General features: G+C 39.5%; 1 protein-coding gene across 2 annotated transcripts; it reads right to left on the reverse strand.

Annotated features, from left to right (window-relative positions):
- Positions 1-5,306: 5,306 nt before the first annotated feature.
- ALG12 (ALG12 alpha-1,6-mannosyltransferase) lies at positions 5,307-20,669 on the reverse strand. Of its 2 annotated transcripts, XM_068995636.1 has the most exons (10): positions 20,477-20,669; positions 16,484-16,676; positions 16,201-16,333; positions 15,526-15,699; positions 13,990-14,184; positions 12,531-12,634; positions 11,839-12,062; positions 10,939-11,108; positions 10,677-10,752; positions 5,307-6,657 (listed from the first exon to the last, which is right to left on the reverse strand). In XM_068995636.1, the coding sequence occupies exons 2-10, from the start codon at positions 16,646-16,648 to the stop codon at positions 6,426-6,428; spliced, it is 1,473 nt and encodes a 490-aa protein (XP_068851737.1). In that variant the 5' UTR covers positions 16,649-16,676; positions 20,477-20,669; the 3' UTR covers positions 5,307-6,425. The 2 variants fall into 2 exon arrangements, with proteins under 2 accessions (XP_068851737.1, XP_068851747.1); XM_068995646.1 differs by lacking the exon at positions 20,477-20,669 and having other exon boundaries at positions 16,484-20,408.
- Between the last annotated feature and the right edge of the window lie 200 nt (positions 20,670-20,869).

Genomic DNA, 20,869 nt, shown 5'->3' on the forward strand with positions numbered 1-20,869 from the left:
CTTTGCTGTAGCTCCTATCAAACTCCCTGTGTGGAAAGTTGGATGTGGGTAGTGATGGCATTTTGTAGCCCCAAATCTGCTTCTTACTCAAACAGATAATTAATTGTATAGCCATACTTTTTGTCAAAACTTCCTGAGAACACAAGAACAAGTCACTATTTTCAAAAGCAAAATTTTATCAGTTGAAGTTAGTCTACTTTATTTATACATGCAATTTCCTTTTTGGTTTGGTTTTTTTAAGGGCTTAGTTCTTAAGACCACACTGTTTCAGTGTCAGCTTGGTTAAGAATTAATTAAAGGCTTATGTTATAACTTTTTTAAAGATAATATGCTGGCCTAAAAGACCTTAAAATTGAAACACTTAATTCTTAAATAAAAATAAGGGAAACTGAGAACATAAAGTTGCTGTTTTCAGTTGTAAACCTTGATCCTTCTGTAGGAGTTACAGAAGCATCTCCTTCAGTTCAGGCACTGCTGCCTGTGAAAAAAGAATGACTCCAAAGGAAAGGCTAAAAACTTTCATTGAAGCTTAAGGTGAGTGACTGTGTTTTGTGTTAGGTTTGCTTTATTATTTTTAATGTAAATTCTCAGTGATTGCTAAAATTTTAGGTTTTTACAACCCTTCTCATATTTGTAATAGATAGGATCTCCCCTATTTTTACAGTGCTTTCCCTCAGACTAATAAAGCTGTAAACAGTGGGAGTTCTCATCAACCCGAGTTTGTGCTGCACCAATCCCCGTGGCAGCAGACAGTTCCCTAATGCATAATATGGTGACCCTGTAACAGTGATACTTAAACAGGTAATTTCAGTACATTAGCAACTTCAGAAATAAATTTAGTAAGCAGACTTTTTTTCAGTGTTAGCATAGAAAGTAAAGTGTAGATGATAACTGGTCATCATAAAAATCTTAAAGCTTTTGCTTCTTTTAAAAGTAGGCAGCAAGTACTGCAGCAAGAAATAGTTTGTAGTAATAACGGTAGGAAGAGGAAGAAGTTGAGATCTGCAACAGCCTTTTCAAAGAACTCAGATCTTGTGAAAAGTATATAATGGAAAGTATCTACTGAGATGTATATTATGCTCCAGAAACCTGAGATAATGCTTCCCCCACATTTGCCTCTTTATATGTGGTCTCTTTCCCTACCCACCAAGTCCAAGTCAAAGAAATGTGTTTGCAGAATTTAGTCAGTGAGTATTTACTAGGAATACTCATAGTTTCCCCTTGCTCCCCCAAAGTAGCTTCTGAATTTATAAAGAACTGAAATCTCAACTAGAGCAATTTCAACACCAGCATAAGGATGTAATTGATTAAATTGATGACAGCTCAGAGTAGGTGTTTATAGTTGTTGAGATCTCTCCCTTAAAGTAACTTTTTTTTCTGCCACTATGCAGAGCTGACAATATTAAACTTTCATTTTGGTACCTCCAATTTATGAAAACTAAATACACATATATATATATATATATAGTATACAATTAACAAGTAACACTTTCTAGTTTCAGATTTAGATTTTATAAACTAAGCATTTTACTCTTTCACAAACATATTCATCTTTTGCTTCATTCTTAGCAACAAGAAAGTGATTCTTTACCTTCTTGATTTCATTGCAAAGCTGACCCAAAAGTGATTTCATAAAATGAGTTTGCCAACCAGAAACAGTAACCATGGTGATGTCCCCAACTCGAGTATCAGCTTGGGTTCTAAGGAGTGAATCTTTGTCTAAGCAGTCCCTGACTCCTACTTAATCTATGAAGCAATGCCTTCTTCCAGCTTCTTAAGTTGGCTGTTTTAAAGGAAAAGGGGGACTGCATTTCGGCAGCATTTTTACCTTACACTTGGCACAAACCGACAGATGACTCCTTGGTACAGAACCAAGGGCAGTTGTAGCTGAAATAAAGCAGAATTGGTGAAAGACTGTCCATGACAGTAAGATGTAGAATTTCACAGGAAACACTGACTGCCCTTTCTATCATAAACAAAAGTTGGAAATGAGCAACCAAAAGAGTTGTTCATGTTTATCTAAAGAGCTGATCTAAAATAAGTAGCTGCATACAAAATGGACCAGTTGCACTTAGAAATCATACATATTTAAATAGGAAATGAAGAAAACCTTTGCAGAGGTATTTTTTATTTAGCTTAAGGATTTTTGCAAATACCCTTTTAGTCTTTGGTGTCCCATGTTAAGCAGATAGTGATACATTTCATGTATCACTGTTCAACAGCCTCTTAACATTAGTCTTGGTATAGTTGAGACTAACCAGCTCACTGAGCTAGCTGTGGCTAAACCCTCTTGCTTACATCAGTGATAAACTCAGCCTGTCGACAAGTTTTCTTTTCTTGCAAACAGACAGTGAAGTCACTTGTACAAGAGCCTTTGAACAGTAAGAAGGAAAGCTCTTTGAAGGTGGTAGTAGAAGGGGAGTATTTAAGGTAGTAAAGGAAGGGAAGCAACACTAGGCTGTAATTTGTGGAATTTCTGTATAAATTATGAAAAAATGCTATCAGATGCAAGGGAAACACTTTCTTGCATTGAAATTGATACAACAAACCAATGCTAAGACCTTTTATCAGTTTTCAAGCTCCTTACCATTATGGGAAGAACTATAAGTATTCAGGAAAATAAGAATGGTTCTGGAACAACTGTAACTGCAGGAGTGGCAGCACAATCTCAAGCTTGTTCTGTCTCACTAAGGGGATGTGTGAAATGGCCAGGGAGCGAGAAAAAGGAGTGTGCTCAGTGTTTCAGAATGTGTTGTACAGATAGGTTGCACTGAGGTGGTGTTCTGATGGACGGACAAGGGAAGAACCTGAAACATATTCTGGTTTTTCCTCAGTGGTAGCAGATAAATGTATTTGATGTCAGATCCAACACCACCATTCTCCATGTCTCCTCACCCCAGTTTAGCTCAAGAGAGAAGACCCATAGCAAGTACTTAGGCCAGGTATAAGGTAAATACACTCTGATTTTTTCCCAGCTCTTGATATTAGAGACTTTGTGAACTGGAGGTTGTTCCTTGATCTTTAGTTCCTTTGGTTCTTGATGCGAGAGCGATCAGTTTATTTTGAAGCGGCTTTTACTTTCAGCATCTAGAAATGTCCTCTATTGGCCAAGTTCCACAACTTTTTTCTCTTGCAGTTACTTTTAGTTTTATAACAAGAATGTCCTGTATCTCAGGCTGTAAGATCATGATTTTCACCTTCTCCATGTGAAATGACATGGTGATGTGTTTTTGACCAAATAATCTGTTGGACTTTTTACAGGAACAAGCATTGCTTGCAAGAAATTAAGTGGAACTTGAAAGAGCAATGGATGATGCTACACATTTGACCCTTGGAGATTTTAACAAGACACCCTAAAAAAAAATCTCATTCTATAGCAGCATTATAGATGAACTGTACTATCTGTCTTTTTGCTTTATTCAGGTTAATTCAATCTTCAGTTAATTCAATATGTTCACCTTATTTCTGCTTTTGTTTAGAAAAGCTGAACTTTATGATAGGATTGTTTGTAATCATTCAAGTCAAAAGGTGTTTTTTTCTTTTAAGAACTTAAGTCATGAGAAATTTATTAAAGTCCCCTCAGAAATTCCCCCAAGTGTTCAGTTTCTGTCCTACCTGTCCCATTCATTCTTCCTCCTATGTCCCCCAAATGCAGAAGAACTTACAACACCCCACTTCAAGTTTGTAGGAGCAAGAGACTTCCTTCATGCCCTCTTAGATAACATCTAAGGGAACGTAAAACTCACCCTTCTTTCTTCCATGCAAGTATACTGAATATTAATTTATATTAAAGGAGAAAAGCTGTATTGTTTTTGTGGAGCTAAAGAAAGGCAACACAAGATCTGGAGATGACAAGATTCATTTAAGAAAAAGGAGAGATGGATTTAGTTTCTGTTCCAAGGATTGCTTGTTTTATTGAAAGCAGCCTTTAGGGAAAAACTGCAGTAATCTTCATCCCAATTTGCCAGCTGCCCCTTATTCCAATTGTGGGCCACCATAATATTCATGGCCTGTGCCTGACGTGGATATCCATAGAACCATAGTTGGAAAGGACACACAAACATCATCAAAAGTCAGCTCCTGGCCCTGCACAGGACATCTCTAAGAGTCACACCATATGCCTGAGTGTGTTGTCCAAACCCTTCTTGAACTGTGAGGCTGGTGCTGTGACCACTTCCCTGGGGAGCTGTTCCAGTGTCCAACTGCCCTCTGGGTGAAGAACCTTTTCCTATTATCCAGCTTAAACTTGCCCTAATACGTGCTGTTAGAGAGGTCATATAGCCACAGGTACTGTGGTGCTCCATGTATTGCCTTGGTCACAATCTAGCCCTTTTATCTACAAAACCGAAGTTGTAGATTTTCAAACTAAGCACTTTGAATACCCATATATGGAGAACAAATATAACAGGGCCCAAATAAACTTGAGACACTTCAGATCTACAGTATCTCTTTCCTGTCTCTTTGCATGTATTTTACTTTTCTCTACCCCAAATAGAGCAGATGGTTTCTATTTCCATGAACAGTAGTACACTCAAGCTCCATAGCTGAACACCATCACCAGTGCAAGTCCCACAGGTAGCACCTACACACCAGAGTCTGTGGGAGGACCCTACATGGTGTATGATAACTCAGCAAGGTGAAACTCTTCAAATGCCTCATGTCTACATATTCTACGCCACTTCAGACGGTAGCTTGAGATGCCTATTCTGCAAGCATAGTAGCCCTAGGTTTTCTCTGTAGGTAACAGAACTAAGTTCCTGCAGAGGGATTCTGACAACCAGGGATTTGGAAAGCTGGAGTAACCACACTGACATTTGTATACACCTGGGCAGAATAAATTTTAGTTTGGGTTCTTGAGTTGTGGATTACAGTGTGGGGGAGTTGCATGAAGTCCATGATTAGCCTTAACATGAAGGCCTACCTACATCCTTAAACAAGTTTCCCTTTGTGTGGTTCCAAATTTGCAGCTATTTGCACATGTATTTCCTTCTGTCTCTTGTGAATTGTTTGATGTTCAGACTGGCTTTGGAGGAAGCTAAGTTTTCTTCCAAAGACAAGTCAAATAGATAATACTTGAACGATTTAAATTTCAAGAGCGGCCAGAGACTGGACCAACAAGTTCTGCAGGTTGCCTTTGCCAGATCTGCTCAGGCTGAGGAAGCCTGGGCAACAACAGCCACCCACGACTGAGCAGGCTCCACCCCACCAGATCAGTTCCTCTGATACATAATCTAGAGGATAAAAAGAAAACATGGTCCCAAAAACGGAAATATACACAGGTAAAGGTAGTTCCTGAATCAAGCAAGTTTAAGAGTAAAAAGAAAACAAACAAAACCTAAATCACTTTATTCCATAATTACATTTTACTCAAGTTTTCAGTCAGCAAGGAAAAGTTTTCTGCCCTTGATAACTTCAGCAATTCAGGTATTTTACACTAATGGAGCTTCTGTCATATTACAACTGGCCCTAACCAAAATTTTAACTTTTTTTCCTTGTTCCATTCAGCAATCTATGCAGACATCCTTAATAAAAACATCTAATAAAGAAACTACAGAGCATGCAATCTTATTCTAGTTTATAGAATGCAGCACATGGCACATTAGAGTACTCCTTTCCAAAGGGATTACTTAATAAAAAAAAAGGAAAACAGCACCTATCTTGAACTGAATATTTTCTTAGGTAAATTTTTGCACTGCAAATTAAGGTATAATTACAGCAGAAGAGGGGAAACATAATTTTAAAAATTCATTTTCCTGGAAAATCCAAGTTGCTGCTTTTTCATGAACTGTTGGAATGAAGATAATCATCCTCAGTACTCAAATCTGTTATAAAACAGTGCTTGTTAAGAGGTCCAACTGCTTTTAAAGTGAATGTTTCACTTTCATTAGTTTGGTAGCCTACAGGGCACAATTAGGTATGATGATGAAGCTACAATGAATATGGCTTTCCTATGTTGATAACATCACTGGGTTTCACACAGGCGATCTGACAGCTGAAGGGGTTACAATCCTGCAGATACATTAAGTAATACATCTTTGTACACACAGATTACATATCAATTATTGCCATAGCACAAGCCTGTTGATTTTGTATTTTATATGGGACAATTAGGAGATGCCTGTGCTACATGATGAAACAGACTACCAAACCAAGTAGACAGGTTTTACTTAATACCACTGAACTTGCAGGCAACCTCTCTCAAACACATCTAACAATACAACTCAGTATACTGAGTATATACCGACTAGGAATGCACTGTAATATTTATGTAAGAAACAGGACGGAGCTAAATACCAATAAATACAGAGATTTTCCGTGCCTTTCCAAAGAAGCTGAGTTGCAGTGCTGGAATGACAATTTGCTGCTGTCTTACATATTTCAGTCATCAGCAAAATCACATCAAAAGACTTACTTAAAATTCACAGTCAAGATGATAGAGGAAGTTTTTCCAACAGTACTAGTTTTGGTTTCAAGTTTAAAGTAAAAGGAGGTAGTGCAGTAAGGTTCAACCCAATTTTACTGATGCCAGGTATATTTGCCAGTGGCCTGTGGGTTGTCTTATAATGTGATATTTGAAGAGGGTTTGTTTCCATCAGTATATGTGTGTAAGAAAACATCAACTGGTCTCCTGGTTTAACATCTTCTCTTTTGTCATACCTGTAAAGAATAAAGAAAGTTCATTTTTATTCCTTGCTTTACCTATTAAACATGGCCATTATTGCAGAGGCATGTAGTATCCAAGATGAAACACAAAAAGGAACATTCTCAATTACATCTCCTGATCAAATAGTACTAGAAGAGGAAATAGTAATTTTGAAGAATTTAGGGACTCAGTCATTCCATGCAAGTCTTTCTGCTGCTATTGTGATATAAACCACAACTCCTAGAAAATTTACTAGTTCCCTATTTGAATTCAGTGGAGAAAGGACACCAAAGCCTAAGACTATAGGAAACTGGGCCAATTTTAAAGTTTTACTCTACAAGAACTGCATTTGGAGAAAGGTGGGGTTTTTGTTTTGTTTTGGGGTTTTTTTGCTGTTTTTTGTTTGTGGGTTTTTTTTAGTAATTCTAAAAAGTACATTATGTGGTACTTAAGCAGAAACCTTTTTCTTCAGGTAGGCATACATTAGAGCAAGAGCCTCAGAGAGCAGCAGGGAGAAGACCTCCTTGAACACTGGAGGAAAGAAAGAGCCTGGTAGTTAACAGTACTAATTTGGCATTTGTTATTTGTAAGTTCAGTTCCCTGATCTACTACATGTTTGGGCAGGTCACTTTGGGTCAGCTTTTATAAACTGCTTAAGTACCAGAATACATATAAATCATATATTAAAAAAATATATAAAAAAGTAACTACTGAGTTCTAGGATTATTTATTATGTACACTTAGAATTATTTCTTAAAAGGACTTATGTTAAATCTAGCTGTGGAGGAAATTTACAGGATGAGAAAACAAGTGACTTAGCCATTTGGCAGGGATGTGAAAGATCTAGTTTCAGCCACTTTTCATCTGATCTAAGCCCAAAACTGAAGTTCATTATCTCTTAAGAGCTGTATGAACCCCTTTAATCTCCTATGAATTGGGACAGGTCTCCCTCCCTGTCTCATGAGGACATGGTTCTACTTTGCAATAGTTATTTACTCATTCACTGAGGAGAGTCTGGTGCACTTTATATAAAGCCTGAGGGTTAGGATATTCATACTGGACATGGCAGCCTGATCAAGTCCTCAATCCAGCAACTTCAAAGGAGAAGAATAGAGGTAAGTTCACTCCAAAACACTCCATAAACCACTGTTAGGCTCTGTAATCTGAGTGAAGAGCAGTGCCCCATTCTTCACCTTTTCTGGTGCCCTGTTCTGTGAACTGTTTTCTACCAGCACCTGGAGCTCCTATTCTTAGGCACCTGAATCCTTGCACACGTTTCACAGGCATCTTACTCAGGCTGTGACTTTCCTTGCAGGCATGGACAAAGGTAGGGAAGCAGTGCAGTCCCAGCCCTACATACCCTAAAATGCACCTAGGATTAAATCCAGCCCGCATCTTTGGCAATATATGTCTTTGCAGGCCTGGCCTCTCATCTACCTGAATTCCCTGAAATCTCTGTTGATATTTTTGTAATGCCGCCTGACAGGGCAGTCATTAACACTTAAGATATTTGAAGGAAGTACTTTATGGAAAACTAAAGGTTTTCTGTGGATTGTTAACTAAAATTCTGGCACCTCAGAAAAGTCCCCAGGCTGACAGAATTCGTGTGTGTCACTAAACACACCATATAATGCAGAATTAGACTTTGCACACTGAACAGGTGTTTTTTTCTTCTTCTAAAACAACTGCATGTTGATTTCACCTGCTATTTCCAAAAATATCACAATACCCCTTAGGTTGGTAGATCCATCCAAACTGGCAGAAAGAACAGCATTACTTTGTAACAACCTTACCAACTACTAATTTCACATTTTCTTCATCAGCAAGTAAAAGGCCTTTCATCTGGCTGCAAGCATTTCTGAATTTTATTATTTTTAAATATTTTAAGCTTACACAGCGTATTTATTCAGGGTTCAAAGAGACTGCACTAATTGAAGACAAGATTGTAACACCTGTTCTGTGCAAGAACCTGCATCAAGCTCCTTTCCATCACCCTTTGAAGAAAAATAATAGATCGCTTGCGTTTTTCTTGAGGCAAATAGATCTAATCTGAGCACACTACTGAAAGCTGTTAACTTTAAGACACTTATTTATGGATTACAGTTTATCTGATGAATCATCAGCCTTCATAGCCACCTCATCCCTAATCTGTTTCCACCTGACATACACTGTCTATGAAGATGCTAAATTATTTTTCACCCATCTGAAAGGCTGTCACTTTCTTGGACAAAGAGAAAATGGACAGTTTGTGTCACTAAACTTTGCACTACTGTGCTGTCAGACCAAGAGGTAGTCTTGTATATGATGCTTAGTTGTGGATTTTGCCCAAATTTTTTGATGTGAAACTATGCTGAATCAGCCCTTCCTTGAGGCTTTGTTTTGCTGAGTACAGATAAAAGTGAGAACCTGCTCTGAGAACCTGCAACACTATGAAACATCCATCAGTGACAGGGATATTATTCATTCACCTTCCAATCCCACTACAGTACAGCCTAACAAGCCCAAAGCAATCCAAAACTCACCAACTCAAAAAACGCATTGGAATGAAGCGCTATTTAGAGAGTAGACTTGTATTCAGAGTAGTGTGTGTATTTATTAAAAAACCCCAAAAACTGAAACATTTTAGCTATCATGCATGTTCTATCCCCTGTACTCTAGCAGCTTAATGTCTCCTCTGGATTCCTGGCTTAAGACTTTCTCTAGATTCAATATACAAAAAATAATTTGAAATAAACAGTAGTTAGGTAATTGGGAAGGCTTTAGACAGTCTATACCATTATGAGAGTGCTTGGAAATAAAAAAAGGCATAGCAAGATCAATGATTTTTGTAGTTCCCCTGGAAGCATTCTTTCCCCTTCTTCGGCTTTACTTCCAAAGTCTCTAAACATCCCAATAATTAAATTATGTTTGTTCATCTGGGCTTCAATACTGTAACTGCAGAAAAAACCCCTCCATGCTCAGAGCACCTCTTAAACCAAAATCTGCTTGTGTTGCTTTTGTTTTGTGCACTACAAAGGGAGGATCTGTGTCACCTTCTAACAAATCATTTTCATTAAGATGATTTTCATTTAAATTAAAAACTTACACTTCAGCTGAAGAGGTAGGCCTAAGAATCAGAAAGGTTTTGGTTTGCATCCTGAAAAGCAAATAATGCCATCCCACAATGTTTCCTACGATTCATTCCAATATTCCAACTCTTAGAAGTGTCTATCTATCACTGCTGGTCATAGTAACAAAGCACTCAACAGCCTCCTCTCAGAGCTAATGAATATGTTCACAGCTGCAGCTTCAATGCCATCTATATGAAGGATGTTCCACATAAAAACAGACTTTCAATATTAAAATGTACATGAACCTCACATTGCCACACATCATTCAGACAAACAAGTAAATATACGCTGTTCTGCCAAGAACATCTCTGTTTCACAAGGTGAACAGTGGGGTACCAAACCTAGCTGCATTTAATACATTGGTGTAAATTTTGGTACGCTAACAATTTCTGTGCTGTTTCTGACATCTTTAGATTCAGAGAATCATTAAGGGAAAAGATACCTAAGAGCATCAAGTCCAATAGTCACCTTAGCACCACCACCATGTCCACCATTAAACCATGGCCCCAAGTGCCATATCCACACATTTTTTTAACATTTTCAGGGATGGTGACTCCACCACTTCCCTGGGCAGTGTGTTACAGTGCTTGACAACCCTTGCCATGAAGGAATTTTTCCTAGTGTCACATCTAAACCTCCCCTGGCACAACTTGAGGCTACTTCCTCTCATCCTTTGAAATATCCTATGCTTTATAGGCAAATCAGAATCAACCAAAACAATGAAAAAATACTGCAGTGCTTTATTTCTGAAATGGCAGCACTGCAGACATCAACAATTCTCTGAAGATTCACATTGTTCTTGAGCTGGTTTAATAAATACGCTGTACCAGAAATTGTGTTTGCAGTGCTTGTCCCTGTGCATATGCAAAAAAGGAAAAAGCAGGCTACTGTCCTCAGATCAAACTACCTCGTTCAGAACATACCTCCAATCGGAATTGATTTCTAGAAACCGAGAAACTCCCGTTTGTGCTGCAGCCACATCAATATGAACAGAGACATCTATATAAATAAAGAAAACAGAATACAGTTTCAAAATTCTTCTAAGTACGCTCTGATTAATAATAAATTAACAAAATAGTAACAAAAAACATGCATGTACCTAGTTTGAAAAAGTAGTATTCAATACATGAAAAGACATACTGGAATTAAAATCAGGTGAACATACCTCAAGCCAGCTTTACATACCTGCTGTTGCAGGTACCAACTCATGCAACTTCTGAATTGCCACTCCTCCAGGATAATTGAAATGTGAAACATATAAAGATGTTCCTGAATAAAGAGCATTAGCTAGAAGATGCATTATAATAAAGAAAGATCCAAGTTTGTACAGCCAGGATCTCCGGTAGTTATTCAGACTGTTGAGGAAGAGAAAAGGAAGGAAGAATAAACTATTATTTTCTTTCATACTGGTCACTAACTACTGTGACACAACTGTTATGGAAACTCCACTTCTATATAAATAAAGATTAATGCAAATTTTATTAATCCTGTATGGCATGTATTTATTAGCAATTTCTAGAAGATTAACTTCTAGGGACACAGTTTATTCTCATTAATAAAGCTAAGACAAACTTATCAATAAAGCTAAGTCTTTCTTTGTTTAAAAACTTCAGCTATGAATGTATTCTCTTTCAAAGAAGTTACTCTGAACTTCAGTTTGTTTACTCAATATACCCAAACACAACTGTTTAACTCCCTGTTTCACAAGCCTTGTCTGTGTATTGAACTATCTCCTAAGCTAAGTTGTGTTCACAGCACAGGAGTACATTGGAATATGTCTTTTTTCTGGTAGATAAAATAAACTGCATTGTAACAACAGAACAGTAAAATTAGGGCTCTATTCTCAACTCTCCTCCAGACTTCCCAAATAGTCCTGTCAAAGGTTTTGACTTCTCTCTGTTTCCACTTCTCTCTGTAGTCAAATGGATACAAATGACCTTGACCTCCTTTCTACGGCACATGAACATTTCAGTATGATCCAGACTTCCAGGATGGAAAAAAGTGCATAAAAATAGTAATAATAGCTTTTCTTTTGCATTTTTAGAGGAAAAACAACCCAACAAACAAACAGGATTTTGAACTTACATTCGTGAGCACATTTTAGCAGCCACTATGTTGAAGACAGGGAAAGTATAGATGATGAAACGCAGCTCTTTGTGTGGGAGAAATGAATACAAGAAAATAAAGCCCAGTGCTGGCAAAAGTAAAATCCGAGTTCTCTTTTCTGTTACCCCTAAAGGTACAAATACTATGCTGCATCCCAAAGCACGAGGCAGGGCTGAATAGAAATACCACAAGAAGGGAGAGGTCTTCAAGGTGAAAAGAGTTAAGGATGCTTTCACTGCTAACAACTAAAGTAACTATTCTTTACACTAGTCCCACAAATTTTTGGGTATATATTTGCAAATATGCAGTATACTTTTTGTATACACATTCTTCCGGCCTTTCGTTTCCTGCCTTATCTTTGGAGAACTAAAAGCAGCTGCTTAACTGTGTTCACATCACCCAACAGAGGCACATCAAATGGCACTAATGATGGGCAACATGAAAAACCAAGGGGAAGAAACCTGGCTTTACATTGGTAGAACACAAAGAGGCAAGAAAAAAGTTAGCAGAGGAAACTTAAAATTTGCAAACACCTACAAGACAGACATTGTCTCTCGTAAGTTTCAAATAATATAAAGTAGAATCTAACACCCTGAGTCTCAGGAATAAGTCACATCACGACTTTGCTTTGGCTGGTAGTGTTCTTTTACCCTGGATGTTGCAAAGGATACTCCCCAGTTGGAACTTTTGTTTAGAACTGTGTTATACCAGAGCACTTTCCCCTCAGGCCACACAAGTTGCCTCCAAAACAGAGAATCCACAGCAACTGTTAGCCCTAGAAGAATTAAAGTGATACAAATCTGCATGAATTAAAAACCAGGGCAAAGCAAACTAACACATCCAAATAGCACATATACAGCATATTGAGACCAACATTAACTGAAACATGCATTGTAAGCCTCACCAGAAACCATAGATAGAGAAGGCTGAATATGTCTGTCTTGAAGAGGAAATGCAGGAAAGGGAGATACTTCTGAATAAAAGCCTTAAAAGAAGCATGTTAGATATGAATCCAATTGGGATTCACCCCACTCCAACCCAAGATGTGAAAAAAGTGGTTTAATTGAGGTTTGTTTTAAAAGAGTATTAAGAGCATTAAATGTAGTGAACAATAAGAAGTTCATGTTAACTTCAAATAGTACTAAATAAATTTTTATTGTAAAGCTGAAGTTGTTTTTTGTTAAGTCAGAAAAAACAATCATGAAGTTTCTATTTTATTACTATTCATTAGGTGGAGTGAGAAGGAGAATAAGGAATGAAAGGCAAGAAGAAAAGCAGCAAAACTGTCAGCCCCATCTCCTCCACTCAGCTCTGTGAAAACTGCTCTGGTATTTAGGGATTTTGCTCAGATAGGAAATGGGAGCGCCAGTGGTTAATTCCCACTGGACATCCAAACTCTTACATCATGAGGTGCCTCCAAATGCACCTGGCATAATTGTGAAGTGTTCCTATTGTGCACACTTTGAGGGTCATCACCACGTATCTGATAACAGCATTTTTAACTAGGCAGGTTGGCAGAGCAGCTTAAGAGTATTTAGCTGCATATATACACAGGTCTTCCACAGATGGATAGACAAGGGAATTCTTCAACCTCTTCAGCATGGAAATCATTGAAGCTGTTAAATTTAATTTAATAAGGGAACAGAGCTGAACTGTAACTCTCCCCACAACCCTCTTGCTTGGTATCTCTGTCAGTCACACCGTTGGATTTTATCCTGGGACTCAGCTTATCACCATGGCAATAGATACTACAACCGATAATATGCACAAGTAGCTACAGCCAAGTACTAATTGTACTGAAGTCAACTTGCACATCTAAGCCTCTTTAAGATCAGGACATTACACTGTAAGCATCTAAAGACAAAAGGCCATAGTAGCTTTCTCTGCTCTTTGCACACCTATTTCCTCACATAGAAATTTTCAAAGAAATAAAAGATCTTGTCATATTATTAGCAAATAGAGTCAAACTAAAACAAAAACAACCCACAACACCCCACCTACCCCCTCTCCCCACCCCCATCCCCCTCCCCCAAAAAAGCACCTTAAGGGCCTTTCACCAGATAAATCAGTCAAAACTCCAGACTTCTCTTGAATTCAATGTCATTTGCTTTCTTCCAAGCAAACACTTACCCAACCAAAACATTCCAGCAGGAACAGCATGGGAAAGCACCTTGAAAATGGAGATTCTTTTAGTTAATAATGTCACCAGGAGCATGAGGCCTAAGAATATGCAGAGCTCTGATCTGAAGACTATGATTGCCAAAGCTGAGAACCAAATGAATGGCCTTTGCTTTTGCTGTATCCAAAATGTCAATGCCAGAAGCACTGCAAAAAACAAACAAACAAAAACCCCAAAATACATCATCCGACATACTGAATTATTAATTTTCTAAATGGTAACACTCAGTGCTATCTTTTTGTTCCTAACTTCCCACCAATCCTCTCTTGGTCTTCTTAACATTTCGAGTCCAGAAATTCTTCCTGTGTTAGAAAAATGTAGTTCGGAACAACGCACAGCTTTATATTGTTAATGCTTAAGTAATCAGGAAAAGTATAACCACAGAAGGAACACATGGGAACTCTTTCTAGACAGCATATTTAATTGAATGTTGAGAGGAGAAAAAGGAAAAACAAACCTAAAGGAGTACTGAAAGCCTCTCAAACTACAATTCATAATTATTATTGCTCAGTATCAGCTGAGCAATTAATTTATTCTCTTGGCTAAGTATATTCTATATTAATGATAACACAAACCCATTTCAAATATGAAAACAAGACTACAGGCTACTGCTGAGGGAGAAAGATCTATAAATTCATTTGCATGATTAGGTGGGACACACTATATCTCTACAGATGAAGCTGTCTCGACTTTAATTTAAATCTCTATATAGTAAAGTGCTCGTGATCCTAAGGAAAACATGTGAAATATTAAGAATAGAAAATCATGAAATAACTTGTATTTTTTAATACCTGTAGAAATTACCTGAGGCATTTATTACTACACAGTGTTTATCTGACAATTCATCTGCTTTTGTTTCTCATTTCCGATCTATACAGGTTCTTACATCAACCTCACAATTTTATTAGCAGAACAACTTGCACTGAAGCACTCAGTGACTCAGTTAATATCTCTCACATGTGATTAATTTTCCTTCTCATCAGCTCTGGGGGAAAACTATATGTAAAGAAGGGTTTTGGTTTTTTTCTTTTTTACTTTAAGCGTAGAAATTGCTGCATTTGTAGACAACTTCAGAAGAGGAATGTAGAGATGTTGCAGTAGGAATTTCTTCCACAGTCTCATGAGAAAGTTGTTTCCTGTGCAGCCTAAGTTCACAGGGTTTTTTGAACTGCAGGCGTACCTCATGCCTTTCCATAGCTCTATGCTTTATGCATTAGATATGTGTACTCAAACTTCTAGCTAATCAAAGCCATCTGACAAAACCCACACGTACACAGATTCAATAAAACTTGATTCAACAGTCACTGTAAGCATATATGGTTAAAAAAAATAAAGAAATCTCAACCTAAGCTTTCTAGTCTTGTTATCACACAATCTAATCAAGTAGATAGGTTAATTTGGTCTGACCATACTTTTCCTGTGCTTTAACTACTGATACATTTGAAAAGAAGTTTTAGGTTTTAAAATTTTTCCCATTAAATACCTACCAAAAGGAAGCGCAAACACATTAGGGAGGGTTCTTGTACAATAAAACATCAAATGAAACTGAGTAACAGTGATGAGACAGAAGATTGATGCTGTAGTTGCTCCAAACTGTTTTCTAACTTCTTTCTGAAGCTTCCATAACGTGTAAATCACACTGAGCCCCAAACTTCCTCGGACTATTAGGAGAATAAAAGCAGGAATTAAAAAGTAGTATCAGATAGATCACTGATGAATGGCCACATTATACAATGTAATGGGAAGATGTTCTGAGGATTAACACTTAAGATACCACGATGTAACTACCTTCAAAGAAACAAAAACCCAAACAAAACTCCATATAGTTTATTTATTCTAATCCACTTTTAACTTGTCTGGTAGTTCTGCACAAAGGTCAGTGCTTCCATGCTGAAGTTAAGGATCCTTTCTGAAGCGTACATGGGAGTGTACTCTCTGAAAACACTTGAGACACTTGTTTTTTCTACACTGCCTGACATTTGTTAGCACAGACTTTCTGTGTGCTGTTACTCCCCAAAGAGGGAGCAGAATGGCCATGTTTGGGTTTTCCCTCATTGAGGAGAAGAACACCACGATTTAACCATTGATCCAAACACTGTAGCAACAACGTTTTTACCGATGGACTAATGGGTGACATCTCTGAGGATGTGAAGTTCTCATACCTATCAGCTGGGAGTAAAACTTGGACATTCTTAGCACAGAAAGTAGGTAGATAGCTGGGCTGGAAAGAGCAGCAATAAAAATTGGTCCAAGGAACGTTCTTGGGACAACTCCAGGAAATTCATGATGGTCATACTGCAAAAAGGAGAATCTACTTAAAATAGGGAAGTCAGAATCAAGGGAAAATAAATCATATTCACACCGCATTTATCCTATACATATTGCAGGGAATCGCAATACGGTCCAAAACACTGTCCAAAATTGAAGACATTCTTTTTAATTTACCTTATCCAAGTCCAGCTGGTGGTACACCACATCATGGATAGCTTGTAGGTTAAAGCTTTCCTCCACTTTTGTAAAAGGACAGACAGTTAAATGAATAAAGGCCACAACAATAAGCAGCAGCAGCAATGGAAATGACCGTGCACTTGAGCTCCTCTTCTGAGCCATCTTGGCTTTGAAATTCACATGTATTCTACTATTATTACAAAGAAAATAAAAAGAAATTACATTAATAACATGGCATAAAGTGTACTACCATTAAAAAAGATTGATGATGCAAGGAAAATGTACTACAGCAGTTGAAAAGTTTAAACAAAGACAAATAAGTCAAATAATCCAGGAAATTTTTCACTACATTCAATGAATTATGGTAGTCAAAAATATATTCAGGAAGCATTTCAGGATTTATGCAACCCTTTGTAGATGTAATCGTTTTAGTTTTCACCTAAAAAATCCTCAAAACAACATGGACCCTACCTAAGAAGGTATATCCCTTTGCATTCCATACTGCCCCCACTGCTGAGAGTGTCACCTCAATTACGCCTGTGCTTTGTGGGACAGACAGCTTTGTACCTTACCCTCACTTTAACTGCTCATTGGATTTACAAATCATCTGTAGTACATACTCTCTTATTTGTTCAGGGCTCTAAAAACAGTGGGAGAGGATCCACGAGGATGAGAAATTATTCAGAACAGAGCACTTTGATCTCCTGTGCTTGCCAGCAGTTAGGTCTGGACTTGGCCAGAGAAGGACAAATCGCCTCTGGCACCCATACATGTCACTATGGCATCAGACAGTCTGTACCCCATCCTTCACGCTTCCACCCAGAAATGAAGGTCCCCTCTCCCTAGTGCTTCATCTCACAACACTGCTGAGCCATTCTTCTGGTAGTATTTATGTTGTACTTTATCATTACGATAAAATCATGCGTCCAGGTGATGTCAGAGGAAATCTGTTTCATGTTCTTTTAATTTAAGCTTCCCAATTTTTAGTAAGTTTACGATTTAATAAAAGACAAGAGATTTTGGTCATTGTTATTCTTGCTCTGTTCTCACAGAAACGGTATTTCAAAAACAGCACTTTGAAGGTACAACTGGGGTTTTGGTTAGAGATGTTTTCTCCTGTGTTTTGGTCTAAATATGTCCATCAAACAGATGTAAGATAGTTGGCAGATTTCCTAGCAACTGCCTCCTAGAGCTACCTTTTCCTGAAATGATGTTTGTGCTGCTCATTAGTAAAAATAAGAGCAAGCTCATGTTCCTTATATGCACAACTAGCACCAATAAATCCTGAAATTTGTGTAATTTCCTGTAAACTTCCTGTATCTACATATTATTTTAAATATCTCACTGACTGCATCTCTTTTTCTGATGATTGCCTCTCCTACAGGCTGTAACCGAACCTCTACACCTGGGCTCAAAGACAAAGCATTGCCAGGAACCTAAACAATCCCTTCATCCCAGGGAGTGGGAATAGCCTTTTTTACCTCTGCCTAGTATTCTTTATAAGAATGGATAAAGATGGTTTATGCTACAACAGAATCCTTTTCCCACAGGAGTAGAGGACAGAGGCATGGGGACTGACATCAGGAGCACCTCAAAAAGTATCTGGCAAGAATTAAGTCCTTGCACAGGGCAATTTATCTTGCACAAATTCTTGTCTATAGAAGGCAATCTTGCTGAATTCTTCCAATAAATGCAGACGAATCTCATGTTTCTGGCCAAACTTTAATGAGGAGAAAAATGGACACTGAAGGGTGAATCCACTGTTGCACACAGCTACAGGACACTTGAGCAGCTCATGCATCAGGTGAAACAATACATAGGTATTCACCAGCAAGGTAGGTATTCCTGACTCCAAATTCACACCTTCTTAACACTGCAGGTATTTTAGGACCCAACAAATCCTTATAATAAATCCTATATAAAAATCCAAGTGCCAAGAAGCTCAATTTTTTCCTTCTTAATTACATCAGCTGCATAATAAAGAGCTGTTACCTTCACCTATAAATACTGCATTCATTATCCTCTGGCCAATCTACAACACAGCCTGCTCCTGGTATGTCTAGCTGATAACCACATGAGTAATCAGTCCACAACTTCCTAAATCAGAATGAAAGTGAAGCTACATATCCCACACACAGTTTATCACAAGCTTTTTTTTCTTTTTATCCTGTTGACTCCAATTCTTTTGTATGCCTGAAGAAAGTGAGCATGCCAGCATACTTGTACATCTTGAAGATAATTATATGCATTATAAATACTGAAATTCCCTGAAGGGAAACATGCTAGAAGATAAAAAACCAAAGCATGAAGACAACACCCAGGTTTCTGAGATAAAGCCTAATAAATTCAGTGGTCTTGTCAAGACCCAAGATAACTTGCTCTGTTGAAAATCGATGCTGACAAGCATCAAAATTCAAGTGGAATTTATGAAGACAGGTAGACACTGAATTTGATGATTAAAATAAATTTGCCATATAAAAGCAAAATACTTGAAATTATAGTTTTTTATTTTATAAATGCCAAAACCACAGAAACAGATTTTCACTTAATAAAAATAATTTAATAATGAAGCTTAGAGTAATAATCATAAGCAAATACATATAGGTTTGTCCATTGATCATATTCTGGCAACTTCAGATGAATCTTCTTCAGGCCTCTACAACATACCCACACTGACTGCCCCCAAGGAACCTACATCAAGGCTGAATCATAGAAGAGCAGGGGTTTTTAAAATAAAGAATTCATCTTTTCCTGGGATTAAACTGAGTGAAAAAAAAAATCAGATTTTTATGTTAAAAAAAGGCTGAGGTACTTCCATCAAAAATGGTTTGTTGCCATTTTATACTTTTTCAGTGGAATTATCATTAATTCAAATAAACTTTTTACTCTTCCCGTGAAAAACCTACCACATCTTTATCTCTTATGTTTTTCAGGCACTCATCAGAATAGATATGACAGAGTTTGGCAGCCAAACTGCACGTTAAATCTGTCTACAGAGTCATTTCACTCCCTCACACAGAGGCGTCTAAGCAGAACCACCAAGCGCACCCTGCCATAAGGTCTTCCCTCTTTAGCTTGATCTGGCTTTGGCAAAACCCATTTGTACGATCTTAAATTTCCACGGCTTTTTTCCTACACTTTAAAAGCTCCTCCAACCTTCTTCTAGAGTTAACACCTCAATGAGGTCAGATTTAAACCTTGTAATTGCTGGGATTGCTTTTTCCTCTTGCACTAGGAAAAAACCGCACCGTTACTATTCTTATATACACTTCCTCATGAGTTTGGGGACTAGCTGGGAAAAAACATAAAAAGCTAAAAGAAAAAAAGAAGATAAAGTTGAAGCAGGAAACAAAGTGTGGGACACTACCAGACACAAAGGTACGATGGAGCTATAGAGAAAGAAATGTCACTCTTGGAGCCGGGGAAGAACCATGCAGAATGCTCTCTGACTGAAACCTACCGAAATTCAACCCGAACACCCTCCCCGCGGCCCCCTCGTCCCCGGGAGCCCCGGCCCCAGCAGGGAACACCGGGACACCAGCCCAGCCCAGCGCAGCCCAGCCCAGCCCAGCGCAGCCCAGCCCAGCGCAGCCCAGCCCAGCGCAGCCCAGCCCAGCGCAGCCCCCCAGGTGCGCGCCAGGGCGGGTGTGCAGTCCCGCCCGTCAGGTCGCTCCTGTGAGGGAGCTCCGCGGGGGCTTCAGGCCAAGACCAAGCACCACCCGCTGCACCGCGCCCGAGCCGCCAGGCCCCCGCGGCAGGGGCAGGGACGGCGCCCCGCGCGCACCGCTCAGGAGGCGGCTGCCCTGCCCGGCCCCGCTCCCTCCCTCCACGCCACAGCTCCCGCGCCCTGGCAGCGCCCGGCGGGGCTGTCGGGAACGCCCTCTGGCCCGGCTGCAGTAAAGGCACGGGCGGCTGGCGGCTCTCCCGCCCGGCCGCTGCCCCATCCCTCCCGCCGGCCCGGGCAGCGCCCGCGGCCCGCCTCGCACTCACCGCGCGCGCCCACGTGGCCACCCCGCAGAGGGCGCCGGCAGCGCGGGAGCGGCAGCGCCGGCCCCGCGAGCACGTGACCTCCGCCCCCGCCGGCCATATTAGGTGAGGGCAGGGCACGCCCCCGGTAGCAAAAGGTCTCCGCGGCGGCTGCCAGGTACGGATGGCGGGCGGCTGCCAGATAACGGATGGCGGGCGGCTCTGAAGCCCCTGCGGAGCCCGTGCCTGCCCTTTCTCATGATGGCGGCGGCGCTCGAGCCCGGTGGGCGTCGCTCGCTCATGCAGCTCTGCCCCGCCCCCCGCCCGGCTCTCTGGGCACGCGGGAGCCTCCCATTGGTCCGGAGCGTGGCAGGCGCTGATTGGACCACGTCCCTTCGCTCCGCCGCCTCGACCAAC

Source organism: Aphelocoma coerulescens, chromosome 1A (genome assembly GCF_041296385.1).
Source record: "Aphelocoma coerulescens isolate FSJ_1873_10779 chromosome 1A, UR_Acoe_1.0, whole genome shotgun sequence".
NCBI classification, from domain to species: domain Eukaryota; kingdom Metazoa; phylum Chordata; class Aves; order Passeriformes; family Corvidae; genus Aphelocoma; species Aphelocoma coerulescens.

Bases quoted from the DNA above. Each gene is read 5' to 3' on its own strand.
- ALG12 (XM_068995636.1), bottom strand. From the start codon at position 16,648: ATGGCTCAGAAGAGGAGCTCAAGTGCACGGTCATTTCCATTGCTGCTG. The intron at 11,109-11,838 runs GTAAGTTCAAAA...CTTCCTCAACAG, and splicing joins GCTAAAATGTGCTCACGAAT to TCTGAATAACTACCGGAGAT. The intron at 10,753-10,938 runs GTATGTAAAGCT...TTATTTATATAG, and splicing joins GTTGGTACCTGCAACAGCAG to ATGTCTCTGTTCATATTGAT.